This window comes from Myotis myotis, unplaced genomic scaffold (genome assembly GCF_014108235.1).
Source record: "Myotis myotis isolate mMyoMyo1 unplaced genomic scaffold, mMyoMyo1.p scaffold_m19_p_1, whole genome shotgun sequence".
Classification (NCBI taxonomy): domain Eukaryota; kingdom Metazoa; phylum Chordata; class Mammalia; order Chiroptera; family Vespertilionidae; genus Myotis; species Myotis myotis.
Genome location: NW_023416313.1, coordinates 160,373,050 through 160,389,837, shown reverse-complemented (window position 1 = coordinate 160,389,837; position 16,788 = coordinate 160,373,050). Strand labels below are relative to the sequence as shown.

The 16,788-nt window shown below is 50.5% G+C and overlaps 1 protein-coding gene across 5 annotated transcripts in view; it reads left to right on the top strand.

Moving 5' to 3' along the window:
* PLA2G4E (phospholipase A2 group IVE) overlaps positions 1-12,817 on the top strand; it is a 38,574-nt gene extending 25,757 nt beyond the window's left edge. Inside the window, exons 11-18 of one of the 5 annotated variants that reach the window (XM_036298359.1) lie at positions 447-669; positions 3,518-3,632; positions 4,447-4,584; positions 5,741-5,848; positions 6,419-6,622; positions 7,482-7,648; positions 8,829-9,015; positions 9,483-12,817. In XM_036298359.1, the coding sequence (XP_036154252.1) occupies positions 447-669; positions 3,518-3,632; positions 4,447-4,584; positions 5,741-5,848; positions 6,419-6,622; positions 7,482-7,648; positions 8,829-9,015; positions 9,483-9,844 (1,504 nt within the window). In that variant the 3' untranslated portion in view covers positions 9,845-12,817. The remainder of the gene's footprint in view (positions 1-446; positions 670-3,517; positions 3,633-4,446; positions 4,585-5,740; positions 5,849-6,418; positions 6,623-7,481; positions 7,649-8,828; positions 9,016-9,482) is intronic. The other 4 variants (XM_036298338.1, XM_036298322.1, XM_036298349.1 and 1 more) reach the window with 4 other exon arrangements.
* Positions 12,818-16,788: the final 3,971 nt, after the last annotated feature.

Below are 16,788 nucleotides of genomic sequence, written 5' to 3'. Positions count from 1 at the left end.
ACACCAGGGCCCAGGACTTACTCTGTGCCGGGTGCCATTCTAACCACACTACATGGCATTAACTGATGTAATCTTCACAATAACCTTGTGAGATGAGTACAATTATCATAACTCTCCCCTTTCCACAGATGGGGAAACTGAGGTGAAGAGAGGTGGAGTTAGTTGCCCCAGATGACATAGCTAGTGAGTGGTAGGGTCTGGATTAGAACAGGAAGATCTGGGTCCTGAGTCCTCCCTCTGAAGCAACATGCTACCTGGCACACAGTAGGCAACCCAGAAATGGTAGCACTGCGACTGTACGCAACCATGTTCACTCCCTTTCCTCCAGGCTCCTCTCCAGGCAGGTTGGGGTTTTCCCTGAGCTGCCGCCTTCTCTCCTGCCAGGGCCTGGGGTTGACAGGGCCAGGGCTGGCTCAGCTCTATCAGCCATGCCTGTCTTTCTCCAGGACCATGGCCACCTTGTACCGTGACCCTGACTGGTCCTCCAAAAACCTGGAGACTGCCATCCTTGAGGCCCGGAGGCACGTGGTCAAGGACAAGATGCCCGCCCTGTTCCCGGACCAGCTCCGCAAATTCCGGGAGGAGCTCCGGCAGCGCAGCCAGGAAGGCTACAAGGTCAACTTCACAGACTTCTGGGGACTGCTGATCGAGGCCTGTCTGGGGGATGAGGTAGGTACCAGCTTCTCCTGGGCCGCACCCCACCTTGGCTGACGCCCGGCTCTATTCCTTCACCGGGGCGTCTGGACTTATATCGCAGCAGGAGGGAGTTAGGTTGGACCTGCAGGTGCATCCTTGCATGTCATAGGTGTGAGGTGCCCGAATGTGTGATGGAGGAAGATGGTGGGACTGTCTTCCCACCTCCCTTTAGAGTATGACTTAGACCCCCTGATCGGGGGTGGCTTCGATGCAACCTGCAGAGAGGTAGCTTTATCCTCTGAGAGCCAAACCAAGACGCCTGTGAGAGACAATAGGGAGCAGCTGGGAAAGGCTGGCGAGCCATCACACTGCGACGCAAGTCTGACCCCTAGTGGAGGAGAGAGAAGAAAGGCTGGGTGGACGCATCCGAAATAGCTTTGTGTGATTTAGAAGGTTCAGCAAGACTTTGAGAGTCCTACAGCCCAGTAGGCTGTCAGAGGAGCCCGACACCCCCAGAGTGGGCCTGCCTCAATAGCCCTGTCCCCCATGTCAGTAATGGGCTGGGAGCCACCCATGGGAAGCGTCGCCTCAGCACACACTCAGCATGGATTTCAGAGCAGCTGGGACCCTCACTCAGTGATACTCCAGCTGCTGGAGGTCTGCGGGCTCCTTCTCAAGGTCACCACCCAGAGGATGGGCCCAGTGAGGTTCCCTCCTGCGCTGAGAGCCAACCACCTGAGCAATATGTGCCCAAGAAGAGAACCCACCTGTGCTGAGACCCAGCTGTTGTGGAAGCCATGTGGGACATGCTGGAGGAGTGGGACCGTGGGGTGCTGTGGTCCTGGGTATCGGGGTGAGCTCAGCTAACACTTGGATCCTTCGGGCTGCGCAGGCCCCAGGGAGGACCAACTTTGGCTTGGCCCCAAAGCAGAGCTTCCCACCTCACGTCTATTCAGGCCTGCAGCTACCTGCCCCACTCCCAAATGTGTCTTAATAGTTCTGATTTCAAATCAAAATTTTCCAGGAGGAGGGGAAACAGTAAATTATTTTCTAGTAGGTCCCCTCTTCCAGAAAACCCAGACAGTTAGACCAACCTAGGATGGTCCAAATCACATCTACGACATTCATTCATTCCCTCCCTCAGTCTTTCTACAAATCAAGTCCCTCCTGCATGCCAGGAATATGCGAGGCCGTGGGGATTTGGACGTGAGGCACTCACAGCTCTTGATGAGTCCCACCCCCTCCTGCCCACTTTGGCAGCCCACCGTGTAACCCGTCCTCAGGATGAAGCAAGGCAGGTAGAGACTGAGGGCGTCGGCTTTGGGCTCAGGCAGGATGGGGTTTAACCTCTGGCCCTCTTCTGTGCTATTCCTTAAATGGGAGTTGCATCAATAAGTGGTAGCTGACATTTCTAAAGAGTTAGTGTCCCCATGACTGAGAAGGAGAGCAAAGCTTCAACGTCGGAAGTCTGAGCACTGCCCCCCGGGTTTGGTGTGGAGGAGCCGGGTTCCCAGGAAGCAAGTCTAGGATTAATGTCAGGCCTCTGCTCTTCCTCTCTGGCCAAAAGTAGGAGCCCGTTCCCCTCGGGCCCCTGCGACAATGAGTTTAGACTGGCTCTTCTGTGAGTCTGCAACTTCCTCTACTTCCAGGGTAGTCAGTCCTGTGGTGCCCAGATCTCTGGGCCCAGTTACCATAGGTATCCTGTTTGCCTTTCAAGGGAGGCCCAAGAGTCATTTGGCCTACCTATGTGTTTACCATCCCACACGGGTTCCGCGGCCTTCACAAGCTTGGGTGACCATGGGCGGTCACTTGGTAGGAGCTGCTAGGCCTGGGATCAGCACCTGGGCCTCTAAGGGCTCAGTTGGCCTTGTCTGTACTGGCTGATTCTCTTGGGAGGGTGGCCTGTGGCCCCAGCTGATCTGCAGGACCCCCACTCTGATTCTACAGCAGAGTGCTTTGGGAACTTGGGGACCCTGGCTGCCATCTGGTGCCCAAGTTTCCAAGCTTTAGGTTAAAAAACAAAAGAGGAGAAGGAGAAGGAAAAGAAAAGAAAGGAAGAAAGAAAGAAAGAAAGAAAGAAAGAAAGAAAGAAAGCTTTCTTTCCCTTCCCAAGCACATTTTATACAACATGCAAAGCAGATAAGAAAAATGGAGGAGAAAGATAAGTATCACATGATCTCACTCATTTGTGGAATATAATGAACAACATAAACTGATGAACAAAAAGATTCAGAGACAGAGAAGCATCGAACAGACAGTCAAACCTCAGAGGGAAGGCAGGGATGGGGGGGAGGGGAGCGATCAACCAAAAGACTTGTATGCATGCATATGAGCATAACCAATGCACACAGACGGTAGGGGGGTGAGGGCTGTGCTGGGAGGCAGGAGAGGTCAATGGGGCGGGGGGGTGGGGAGGGGGAGAGACATATATAATACTTTCAACAATAAAGAACTTTAAAAAAATGAGAGAATATTAGTAGTAACAAGACAAACAGAAATAAACAGCAATTCCTCAGATTTAAAAAAAATGGAGCTGCTCCAGTTTGAGTGGGTGGAAGATGATGGGGAGGAGAGGGGCAGTGGTTGCCTCTTCCACCCCTACCTCTTCATTCTCTGGTTCCCGAGACACCAGGAGAACCCTGGGGCTCTGAGGGACAGCCCTAAACTGCAGACCCAGTCCCACACCACCCACATGTCTGGGGTTGTGAACAGTCCAAGGATGAGTGTACCTTCTCCCGGTGCATTTTAAAAGCAGGTTTAACTAGTGTCCGCCAGGGCCCACAAAGCAGCCTGGTGGGATCAGGAGGTCCAGACTGTGCCCTTGTTCCGTGATGCCCTGAGCTGGCAGCTTCTTTTCCTGAACCATGTTGTTTCCCCACAGAGAAATGACTGCAAACTGTCAGAGCAGCGTGCTGCTCTGAGCCATGGCCAGAACCCCCTGCCCATCTACCTCACCATCAATGTCAAGGATGATGTAAGCAACCAGGATTTCAGAGGTAACGCTGCTGACTAGCAATTTACCAGGGGGACCGTTTTCAGCAGGAAAGGCACCCTGCACCCAGCACACACAGGCCCCACATCTTTGCCAACCTCCACATCAAAAGGTGCTCCTGACAACTGAAGAATCGACTTTGCTACCCCTTTCTGCCCTGGGGTATGGATGGTGGGGGCGCCGAGACGGGTACACAGTCCCCTGCCTGGGTGGCAATTTGATGGGACAGGAGGAAATAAAGGTCAGGAGGAAAAGGATCCTAGATATTTCTCAAGCTGCCCAGGAGAAGCTCTTTTATTTTATTTTTTTATTTTTTTTTAAAGTATATTTTATTGATTTTTTACAGAGAGAAAGGAAGAGGGATAGAGAGTTAGAAACATCGATGAGAGAGAAACATTGATCAGCTGCCTCCTGCACACCCCCCACTGGGGATGTGCCCGCAACCAAGGCACATGCCCTTGACCAGAATCAAACCCAGGACCCTTCAGTCCACAGGCCGACGCTCCATCCACTGAGCCAAACCGGTTAGGGCATGGGGAAGCTCTTTTAGATACCTCCCTGCTTTAGGGTCAGCCCTGCTTTGGGGTCAGTTTGGGTCCCTGTTATCTGGTTTTGAGGAGCAAATGTTCAGTGCAGGTTGCAAAACTGTCTTGCCTGGCCATGGCACCCCCGTGTGTCCTGTGAGGGAGCTGTGGCCTCACTGTCCAGGTCTTCCCCAGGGTGGGGGGGAGAGAGGGAGGGGCTCAGTTTCAGACAGCCAGGATGGAAGGCGTGTCTGTACCACCTAAGACTGACACGGTGTCCTGCTGTTTGTGCAGAGTGGTGCGAGTTCTCCCCGTACGAGGTGGGCATGCAGAAGTACGGGGCCTTCGTCCCCACCGAGCTCTTCGGCTCTGAGTTCTTCATGGGACGGCTGATGCGGAGGATCCCAGAGTCTCGGATGTGCTACTTGCTAGGTGACTCCTGCCAGGGAGGCCCCCGGGAACCCTGCCCCATGCTGAGCTGGGCCCTGCCTTTGAGTTAGAGAATGACAGGGAGGCAGGCTCTATTCCCCCGGGAATCATCCCAGGTGAGACTGGGAGTGGCAGGCTGAGATGGAAGCTTTTGGAACTCCCAGCCCTTTCCCCTCTGGCTCCAGGCAGCAACACGCCTGCTGCCACGGACTGACCTAGCTCCCGGGACCCAAGGGGGCAGCGGGGATCAGAGGGTGAAGTCTGAGTCATCAGGGAAGCCTGGCCCAGCCCCCAGCCTTGTGCTCCCTGCTCCTCCAGCGGCAGGTACGCTGAGGGCAGGGCCCTGACTATACTGTCCGCTCGCTTAGTTCTCCCCTCCAGGGTCTGAACTTCACCTATCAGAGGGCAACCTTAAAAAACAGACCCATCTTTACGTGCTCACCAGAGTTAGGTCCTTATTTAAACTGGTCTGCACCCCCTCTCTTCCACCTATCCCCGTCCAGCCCATCCCAGAAGGTCCAAATACAGCCCCATAGCATTTGTGAAGCCCACCCAGAAGCCCCCAGCCTGTGGCGGCCTCTCCTTCCTCTCAGCGCCGATGCTGTTGGCATGTGGTGTGGTTCAGAGATCTGTAGTTAAGCCGGTTGAGCCTGTTTTCTCATTTGTAAATTGGGCTTAAGCGTAAAAACCTATCTTATAGATCCAAATGGGTCAGCGTATGTGAAAGATTTCATATGCGTGTTATTATTAATGGGTTGCATCTTAAAATTATGATAATAAAAGATAGCACTACACTTATCAAGTGCTCATCATGTGCCAGGCACTATCCTACACTCGTGTATTAACTGATGCAAGAGTGGGCATTTGGACTTGAACTTGAAGCCTGTACCGGTCAGCATTAAGTCACTGCTGGGGCAGTGCCTTTTATACCTTCGTACCCTCTCCCAGCTCTGAGAGGAGGGCGGGGGAGAACTGAGCGCTGGGGGGCATCAGTCATCTGGGCTGAGCTACACGGCGGGCAGAGGGACATCGAAGTCTGCCCCGGCCTCTGAGCAGCCTGGCGTGGAGTGGGAATCAAAGCCAAGGCAGGAGTAGTCAGTGTCTGGGTGAGGCTGGGAGCTCTCGGACAGAGCTGCTCACAGCTGGCCCTGCTCCCTAGGTCTGTGGAGCAGCATCTTCTCCGTGAACCTGCTCGATGCCTGGAATTTTGTCAAATCTTCAGAAGAGTTTTTCCACAGGTGGACAAGGGAGAGAGTGCAAGACATCGGTGGGTGACCCACTGGCTTTCCCTCTTGGTTGGGTACGAGGAGGGGGTGGTGGGGAGCAGTGGGTCACAAACTGAGGACTCGTCGGCCTGCCACGTGTTTTAACACCATCTCTGTGGTTCACAAACATCGGAAGGCAGCTGGGGTTGGGGGTCTTCCCTGCCTGGAAGGGAGGGTAATTGTAGGTGAAGACATACGTACTGAGGCCCAGCCACAACCCCCCGGGGGTCAGCTCTAGGGGGTCTAGGAAATGGACCCACTGAGTAGTATGTGGCACTCAGGAGAGCTGAAGGGAAAGGGATCTATGAGCACAGTTAAGGGTTACTCATCTGGACCATCCTCTCTGGAACCCCTCCTTACTTGTCACCCTCCTTCCCCCGCCCCCACACCCCTGTTCTGTCTCACCTGGGTGCTCCAGCTCTGATGCCAGGGTCTTGAGAGCTAGGCAAGAAGGTGTGAACGGCACTTACAGTGGCTCACCTCTGGGTGCTGGGCCACCATGCAGGGCTCCACCTGTGCAGTCGGGGACCCCAACTCTTGTGACCTGCTCCCCATCCCCCTGTCCCCTGCAGAAGATGACCCGCTCCTTCCGGAAATCCCCAAATGTGATGCCAATGCCCTGGACACCTCGGTAGTGATCCCCGGGTCATGGCTCTCCAATACTTTCCGCAACATCCTCACCTATCGGTCCTTCGTGTCCGAGTTCCACAACTTCCTGTTGGGGCTGCAACTGCACACCGGCTACCTCCAGAACGGCCAGTTCTCCAAGTGGAAAGGTACCCCGACCTGCCAGTGAGGCCTGCCTATGTTTGGAGGAAGGAAAAGAGGATGTTGAGGCTGCCATAGAGCTAGGATGCAAAAACTCCTCAGAGCATGTTCATGAGCCCGTGTGGCAGATGCCCCCCGACACCCCCCACCCCAGTATATTCCTGGGTGAGGTCTTGAACAGTGGGCAGAGTGGTATACGTAGTTAGTTCATTGAATTGTACAATGACCCCAGCAAGCAGAAGTTGGCCCATTTTACAGACGGGAAAATGTGGGCCCTGACTTTCTGTAGTTGTGCTCTGAGGGCACCTTTTCCTGTGAATGGTGCCACCTTGAGTTGGACAGGGCTGGCCCAGCTCAGGAACCCCCAAGTGGGAAGTAGCAGAGCCAGGCCTTAGACTTTGGTCTTGCAGCTTCAGCTTAGTGCCTCCTCCCCACCACAGCAAGGCTCTGAGATAGATTTCCCACCACCTTTAGTATTTTATCGGGCCATGGCTGCTTGGGCCTGGCCCAGTAATCCTTGTCCTAACTGTCTTGGCAGAAAGGGCCACTGGGTCCCGAGTCTGTACCAAATTATAGGATAGTCTGATGCCCCTGCTACCCCACAAGCCCTGTGGCTGAATCGTAGTGTGTTTTCTGTGCTTATGCCTTAAAAGACTTGCTAAAGCCCCAAGATAATGCTGTTCTTCATCAGCCCACCCAGAGGGCCACCCACTCACCTGGACATCCTGGACAGGCATGGGAGGGCTGAAAGTCCAGGCTGAGGCGAATGAGCTCTGGGCAGGGCCCTCCATCCCTACCAGGCCCCTCTGACCACCTGCTGAGATCCGGGTGGCGGGTGTGATGATAACTGGAAGCCTTGGATTTCAGACACTGTGCTTGACAGCTTCCCAAACCAGTTGACGGAGACCGTGAACCACTTGTGTCTGCTGGACACTGCGTTCTTCGTCAACTCCAGCTACCCACCCCTCCTCAGGCCGGAGAGAAAAGCCGACCTCATCATCCATCTCAATTATTGTGCCGGGTCCCAGACAAAGGCAAGTGCGGCAATAAAAGGCTCTCCTCTTCTGAGACGGGCCAGAGCGTGAGCCAAGATTTAGCTTCACAGAAACTCACGCTGCAGTGCATGCTGTGAAGGGAGCCATCCAAACCTCAGGGGGCAGCCACCCTATCTTTCTCTCCCTCACTCTTCCTCTCTCTCTCTCTGAAATCAATTTTAAAAAGAATAAAAAAAATTTTTTAATCAATGGAAAAAATTTCCTCACTCCTCACCTTAATAGAGCCCAGTCAGTTCTAAAGTTTTATACCACTTCAAGAGCTTGTAATGTCCTATTTCCAAAGAGCTTGTAATATCCCTTCTCCCAGGGAATAAGACCCTCATGTAATTATACTAAAGAACTAGGGCCAGAGGAGGTTTTTCTTTATTTGCTTTTGAAATGTTCTGGCCTTTTAAGGGAAAGAAGCTGATTTGGGGTCTACTTTAATATAGACCTATCCTAAAGCCAGGAAAGGGGGGGGGTGTTAAATAGATTTATGACAGTGATAATGACCTAAGTTTGTAAATGGGGGGCAACGTCCTTTCCTACACACCTCTCACTTGATCCTTATACCAGCTCTGAGGTAGATGGCACAGCTGCTGCTATTCCCATGTTGTAGCTGAGAAACGAGGCACAGAGAGGGTACGCGGCTTGCTTAGGATCACATAGCTCGTGAGCACGGAAGAGGGGGACACACGGAGGGGATTCTGATGCTCTATGTCCACTGCTCTTCCCGTTACATTACATCTACAAAGTCCGTCCCCAACAGTCCACGCATGCAAGGACTTTCAGAGTCCTTGGCAGCCCTGAGATGCTCTGTCAGTTTGAAAGCCCATACTTGTCCCCCAGAAGCCTGGCAGCCAGGTCTATCCATGGCTCAGCTCGTCACCCTCAGGCTACCACCCACGTCTACCCAGGTCTGTGTCTGGGGGAAGCATCATGGAAAGGGCTTCTGTCCATTTTACGTGGGGAAGGAGCCTGCAGTTAGACACACACCAACCTATTGCCTCGGGCCCTTTGTTCTGACCTGGCTTTGTTCTAAAAATAGCACAAATAGGCCAAGCAGTTGGAGACCGGAGTTGTTAGCGGGGGAATCAGGAGGCTGGATCTAAGAGCTCTGTGTTTTTTATCTACCTCCACCCCCTCTAATACTCACACATGCCCTCCTGTGATATCCCAGCCAATGAAACAAACCTGTGAGTACTGCGCGGTGCAGAACATCCCCTTCCCCAAATACGACATCAAAGAGGAGGGGAACAGTAACCTCAAGGAATGCTACCTGATGGAGAACCCCCAGGAGCCGGATGCTCCCATCGTGCTTTTCTTCCCACTCATCAGCGACACCTTCCAAAAGTACAAGGCCCCAGGTAAGCTGCCTGGGGGCTCTGTTCCCACCGCCCACGGGCCTGGGACTAGAGCTCCCGTCTTGAAACGTATGCCATCTTCCAATAGCACTAACAGAAGCCTGGCTGAGCTCCAGTCAGCGCCAATCTTGGTTTGGCAAGAAAGGAAAGACACCTCCTCCCCACAGCTCCATGAGCTGGCCGTGTCAAACTTTACTCTCCAACTCAGGCACTCAGCATTTATTGAGATCCAGCTATGCTTGTGGCACTGTGTTCATGCTAGGGCAATCCTAAGGTGGGCAAGCTGTGTCCCCTGCCTAGGAGCTTGGAGGTGTGTGTGCATGTGTGCATGTGTGCGTGTGTGTGTGTGTGTGTGTGTGTGTGTGTGTGTGCGCCCATGCATGCAGAGGTGAGCTGGGGGAGAGGTAGGATGCAAGTCATTGCAACCTAACACAGTAAGAGTCTATAGCAAGTGTTTCTGCTGCCTCCAGGTGTGGAGCGAAGCCCGGAGGAGCTGGAGAAGGGCCAGGTTGACATTTATGGCCCCAAAACTCCCTACGCCACCAAGGAACTGACATATACAGAGGCCGCCTTCGACAAGCTGGTGAATCTCTGCGAGTACAACATCCTGAATAACAAAGACCAGCTCCTCCAGGCCTTGAGGATGGCAGTGGAGAAGAAGAAACTCCTGAAGAGCCAGCGTCCCTCGGTCCCAGGGAGCTGCGTGGACCCTATGTCTGCTTCCACCATCCCAGGCACGGATCCCATCAGGGCTGACCTGCCCGCACAGCCAGCTGAGCTCTCTGGCAAGGGCTTTTGGCAGGCTGGTCTGGACCCTCCATCAAAAAAATAAAAAGTTGAAAAAGTTAAGAGAGACAGAGAGAGAGAGACAGACCATAGGAAAATAACAAGGCATGTTTTGGGGTTTTATACCCACTGGGATTTTTTCAGGGTCCAGTAGCCACAGGCTCCCACACATGCTTAGAGTGTAGAGAATAACAGCAATGTCTGAGGAGGAGGCTGGTTCACCAGAAACCTCAGGCTCTGGGCTGGAGCTCAGAGTCCCCCTCCCCCCTCTCTTGCTCCTCCCCGCCTCCTGGAATGGAGGACCATGGGGATGCACAGAGGACCTGAGAAGCACTCTGGGTTCTCTGGAAAGCACTTTTTAAAATTTAAGGCAACTATATTCTTGTGAATTTTATAGGTAATTATATTTTATTTTTATTAATCAGGATATTAATAGGGAGGGTGATGCTAGGAGATCTAGATGGAGCACTAGAGACATCCTGGTCTGTTCAACAACAAAGCCAAACCGGTGACAGGTTTCAGCAGCCCCTCTGTAGCCACTCAGAGCCCCAGGACTGGCGACTCCCGTGATCCCGACCGGACAGCCGTCTCTGAGGATTCAGCTCCAATGAGATGCCAGGCAAAGCCCAAGTCTGCAACACAGATTCATGGCACAAGAAACTGAGTGCAGCTCAGGGGCGTTGAGGCAGGTGAATGGAGTCAGGCATCGGGTGGGCGGTGCTGCCCAGTGCCTTCCACTCCAAGAAGCCAACGCTCGCTGACCAACCTGCTCCAGGAGCGCGTCTCAGCTCTCCTTGCACCCTCCCCGCTGTTTCCCAGACGGGGTTATTTATTTCTAAATGGGATTCCTCTTATTTATCATGAAAGCACCATGGCCAGCACATCCTAGCTCTTTGAGTCACCCTGAGAGAACAAAACTAAGAAAGGACTAGGTTAGCCCCAAAGAAAAAGCCTCCTTGGTGACGGTTTCCAGATGAATCGCTGGGAAAGCCCTGGGACACAGAAATCAAATCAAAGAATCCAGGCCTCCCACCAGGCTGGGAACTTAAACAATGTGGAACCTGAGCCTCTGAGATGCCCAGGTGGGTAGAAGGTGTGACCAGAAAGGCATGCGGTCTGCACAAAGCCCTGCAAGCCTGGGAGACGTGTCCTCGTTCTGAGTCACCGTGCTCCCTAAGCAATCCTGTAGTTGTTAGGAGACAAGTGGCGACAGGTACCAAAAGTTTAGAAAATCTGGCTTCCAGTTTACATTCTTGCTACTCAAGGTGTGATGGGGAACTGGTTGGAAATCCGGAATCTCGGGCCCTACCCCAGCCACACTGAATCAATCTACATTTTAAGGAGATTCCCACCTCCTCTCCATGCCCAGATGCCCACCCCCAGGTGGTGCCTATGCATATGAAAGTGTGGGAGGTGTGGATTTATGCCAAACTTTCCCAACAGCCTGGAAAGCATAAACAATGGACCCCCCTGTGCCACTGATAAACGGGGCTCCTGGACCTGCAAACCTGGTTCCCCTGCCCCGCCCTCCCATAATGCTAACCTGTGACGCAGCCCCTTCCCTCCACCACAGCGGCCCGTTGCCTCCACTTTGACATCTTCTCTTCATCTGCAACAAGCAGGCTCTCCTTAAATTACCGGAGTGAGCCATCCGGCAAGACCTGCTTGTTGTAAGGTCAAGGTAGGCCTGCCTTGGATTCATCAAAGTAGGAAGAGCGAGGTTTCTAAAACCATTGTATTATTTGAACACGGAATAAAATGGCCATGTGGGCAAATCCTGTTGACTCAACCGCTTTCATTATCTGATGCTATAAAACAGACGTAATTCCTGCCCTCATTCCTGCCTGGCCACAGCCAGAGGTGTAAGAAGGACATTTCCGTCCCATCCCCCTCACCTGGGCATCGTCCTTTTCTCCTGCAGGGGCCCCTGCCTCCTTGTGCTGGGGTGCCCCTCTCTTTATGCAGCCATGTCAGCCACCAGTGGAGCACCAGCTCTTGCTGACACGTGCTGTCTGAGCCCCGATGGCTTTCAGGAAGTGCTGATGGAGAGGAAGGAAGGCAGCAGCGCCAGCTGCACGGTTCCTCCGTGCATGGTGGTCGCAGCCAGTGAACAGCCTCTACTTTCCAGGGACTTAGCTTTGGGTTGAGGGGGAAATCAGAAAAAGACTTTTATATGGATTTGAGACTTTGAATGAATAGTGACTTCGCTTCTAAAACAATGCTGGCGGTGTTACAGAGCAGGGAAATGAGTCAGGCTCCCTCCCCAGGTTCCCTGCTCTCTGCCTGCAACATGATTAAATAGAAAAGTTAAATAAAACTCCTCTCTCGCCCAGGGTCCCTCGTGGCTGTCTCCTTTTTCCTTCCCAGGAGAGCGGCCAGCATACCACACTGCCATGCAACCCAGTCACCCTGTCCCACAGCAGATGTGTTCTCCTTCTATGTCCCCATGAAAATACTTCTCCCCAAGGTCACCAGTGTCCTCCCAGTTTCCAGATACACTGAGTTATATGTCGTTCACAGGCCTTATCTTACTTGATCTCAGCATTTGGCACTGCTGACCACTCCCTTCTTCCTGAAACCCTCCCTTCCCATGACTTCCTTGCCAACAGCAGTTCAATTCAGTTCTGCTTGCAAATATTTATTGCCTTCCCATTCTGTGACAGTCACTGTTGTAGGCACTGGGACAATGAAAAGGATTATCAATTGACCTCACACTTCAAGGAGCTTCCTTCTGGTCCCAAGCAGGAAGCTCACATGGAAACAGAGCCTTGCAATGCAAAGAGAAAGTTCCATGTTAGCTGTGTACCCAAGGGCATACATAAGGGGCTGCCAACCCAGCCCTAGAAGGAAGGGGCCAGATGTTGTTGTTGTTTTTTTTGTTGGTTTTTGTTGTTAATCCTCACCTGAGGATATTTTTTCCATTGATATTTAGACAGGGTGGTAGGTGGGGGAGAAACAGTGAGAGAGAAACATCGATGAGAGAGACACACACCAATTGGTTGCTTCCTGCACATGCCCTGACTGGGTCCAGGGATTGAACCTGCAATGAAGGTACAAGCCTTTGACCGGGACCCTTTAGTCCAGTGGTTCTCGACCCCCAAAGGGGTCGCGACCCATAGGTTGAGAACCACTGCTTTAGTCTGAGGGCAGACGCTCTATCCACTGAGCCAAACTGGCCAAGGTGGAAGGAGCCAGGTTTGCTGAATACCTTCTGTCTGAGATTTCTTCCCACTTTCAAGTCCTTCCCCTGGCCTCACCTCCCTGTTCTCCTTTAAATGCTAGTATTCCTTGAGGTTCCCTCCTTAGCTCTCTTCTCACTTTATGCTCTCCTAAAGCAATCTCATATACACCCAGGATTTCAACTGCTGTTTCTATTTTGAAAACTCTGAAATCTTTAACTCTAGCCTAACCAATTTTCCTAAGTTCTTGATTCATGTGTTCAAATTCTATACCAATTAGCATTACTTCTGCTATATAACACAAAAGACCTAAAATTACAGTGGCTTAAACCAGGCAGAAGTGCATTTCTTATCAAAGACCTAGGCTCCCTTCAGCTGCCATCCTCAAGTTTGCCTTCTGGTTCATTGTGGCTGCTGCACCTCCACCCACTATACCCACATGCCGGGCAGCAGGGAGAATAAAGGGGCCTGAGCCTTTGCTGACTTTGAAACACCAAACCAGCCCTGGTCTGCCTAGCCCTGGACTTTTTTTCTGTGAAAGAAAACTAAACTTTTATCTTAACAAGATCATAAGAATTACCAGCTGTTCCAGTTATCGATTGCTGAGCAACAAACCCCCCCAAAGTATAAAGGCATAAAGAACCCCACCATTTGATTATGCCCACAGGCTCCGTGGGTCAGGAATTTGGAAAGGGCACAGCAAGGACAACTCTTATCTGCTCCATGTGTGGGCTTCAGCTCAAATGATTTAAACTGCTCAGGGGGCCTCAGGGGGCCGGGATCTAGAACAGATAAGGCTGAAGGATCCATTGCCGAGATGACTACTTCATGCACATATCTGGTGCCTGAGCTGGACAGGCTGGCAGGATGAAGAGCAGGCTGGGCTTGACTGACTGCCTGTCACAGCACCTTCCTGTAGCCTCCCCAGAGTGGTGGTCTTGGCATAGCAGGTCATCTGAAACAGCAGCTGAGGACTCCAAGGGTGAGTTACACAGTGGCGGGTGCATGGAGTATTATGACCTCGCCTCAGACATCACATAGCACCACTTCCTCTATTGGCAGAAGCGTTCACAAGCCAGCCGAGATGTAAGGGTAGGGGACAAAGATTCCATCTCTTGAAAGGAGGCATGTGGCCAACGTTTAAATCTCACACTGCAATAAATGGATCCTTCAAGTTGACCTTGCTCTTCTTCCACTAAGTGAATGTCACATTTTAGGTTTTGTTACCACAGACTGCATTTCCAGTGTTAGTTAGGAATTACTTTAATCTCGAACAGGGACCTGACAGAGAGTGGCTTAAATGTGTTTATGTAAAAGAAACCCACAGGGAGGCAGCCCAGGGCTGGTGTGGCAATTCATTGATTCTTCGGGGATCCTGCTCCTTCCAGCTCTCTGACTTACCATCCCTTGTATCGTTACATCCCAGGCTACAAGATGGAAGAAGGCAGAAGAAAGATTGAACTTTAAAAAAATATATATGTGGGGTGTTTTTGTTTTTTTATTGATTTCAGAGAGGAGGGGAGAGAGAGAGAGGAACATCAATGATCAGAATCATTGATTAGCTGCCTCCTGCATGACCCCTTCTGGGGATCTAGCCCCCAATGCAGGCATGTGCCCTGACCAGGAATCTAACTGTGACCTCCAGGTTCATAGGTCAATGCTCAACCACTGAGCACCACCGGTCAGGTAGAACTTTTTCTCTTTAAAGGAGACTTCCTGCAACTCCCACATATACTTCAGGTAACATAGCAACCAGAACTTGGTCTCATGACACAACAGGATGGAGACTAGAAAATTTTTTACCCGTTTTGCAACATGCCCAGCTAAAAGTCAGTTCTATTGCTGACGAAGGACAATTCATAGACAATTGGCAATCTTGCTGCAAGTACCTAGACATTTCCACCTGCATTTCCTAAAGGCTACTTCTCCCAGCAGCAGCAGTAACCTGGGTAAGTTGCCACAGAAAAAGAAAAGATGTGTCTGAAAGTGAAGGGGGCTCTTCCCAGGCTAAAATACGTTCTCTAATTTCCTCATCACATGTCGCCCAGGCCTTTGACCATTCTGAAACTTAAAGTTATCAGAGTATGATGCTAGACATAATCTAGAGCAAACCTTGTGACCAACAAATTACCAAGATGAAGGCGGGGGGAGGGGGGCGGGGAACTTCCACAAGGATTACAATTATAATTTTCATATAGCAAAGGAAGTTGTATCTTATTACCAAGTTACTTATTTTAAGAATTATTCAATACAGCCTGGCCAGCATGGCTCAGTGGTTGAGCATTGACCTATGAACCAGGATGTCACTGTTCCATTCCCAGTCAGAGCACATGCCCGGGTTTTGGGCTCCGTGAAGGGTGTGTGGAAGGCAGCCAATCAATGACTTCTCCCATCATCAATATTTTATCTCTCTCTCTCTCTCCCTCTCCCTTCCTCTCTGAAATCAATAAAAATATATTTTAAAAAAAGGAATTATTCAATACAACAAATTTCCAGGCAACAATAGCACTCCCTATAGAATGGTCTGTAATAGGATTTACCTGAAAAACAATTGAATTCAAATTTAAAAAGTGACAGATTGGGATTGTTTCGTCTGAAGAAAGAAAACCAGAAGAAAACAACTTGCAAATGGTGCAAGATAACTACCCTGGAGAGAACCAGCCACTCTCCCACTCCACGAGGGCAGAACAAGAAAGCCGCCACTGTGGCTGTAAGAAGACAGAGAAGGAAGACAAGATACGATGGTGTATCCTGTGGGCCAGACTCCTTCAAGTCTTTCTTCCTCTTTCTTCCTTCAATTCTTTTAGGAATATGGACAATAAAAATATTTCCTGATTGTAGAACAAGAATATGATTATTGTGTAAAATTCGAAAAATGCAAAAGCACATAAAAGAAGGAAACTAAAATCATTCCAAAACTCAGAGAATTACTACTTGGGGGTTTATCCTCATCTTCTCATTGGATACTTCAAATTTTTTTACAAAAATACAAAAATCCTATACACTCACTTTTTTAAAAAATTGCGATAAAAAATACCTAACAAAATTTACCATCTTAACCATTTTTAAGAGTATAGTGCAGCCATAGCCGGTTTGGCTCAGTGGATAGAGCGTCGGCCTGCGGACTGAAGGGTCCCAGGTTCGATTCTGGTCAAGGGCATGTATCTTGGTTGCGGGCACATCCCCAGTGGGGAGTGTGCAGGAGGTGGCTGATCGATGTTTCTCTCTCATTGATGTTTCTAACTCTCTGTCTCTCTACCTTCCTCTCTGTAAAAAATCAATAAAATATATTTTTTTTAAAAGAGTATAGCGCAGTAGTGTTAACTATATTCACATTGTTGTGCAACAGATATCCAGAATTTTTCATTTTGCAAAACTGAAACTCTATACCCATTAAACACAAGTTCCCATTTCACACTCCTCCCAGCCCCTGGTAACTACCATTTTATTTAGGTACCACATGTAAGTGGAATCACACACTATATGTCTTTTTGTGACTGGCTTATTCTACTTAGCATAATGTTCTCAAGGTCTCTAGATTGTAGCATGTGACGGGATTTCCTTACTTTTTAAGGCTGAATAATATTTCATTGTATGATGCCACATTTTGTTTATCCATTCATACATCAAAGGACACATAACTGCTTTCTAAAACAATTGAGAAATATTCAAAAACCGTAACCTAGGACCCCAAAAGTGATGGCTAATTATTTCTTCCAGTTTCAATTTAGGTAAATGTTGTTTTTTAACTTGAAAAGGAGTCAGCTGGGAGGTAACATGTCAATACGTGGAAATTGGTAATTAATGAGGA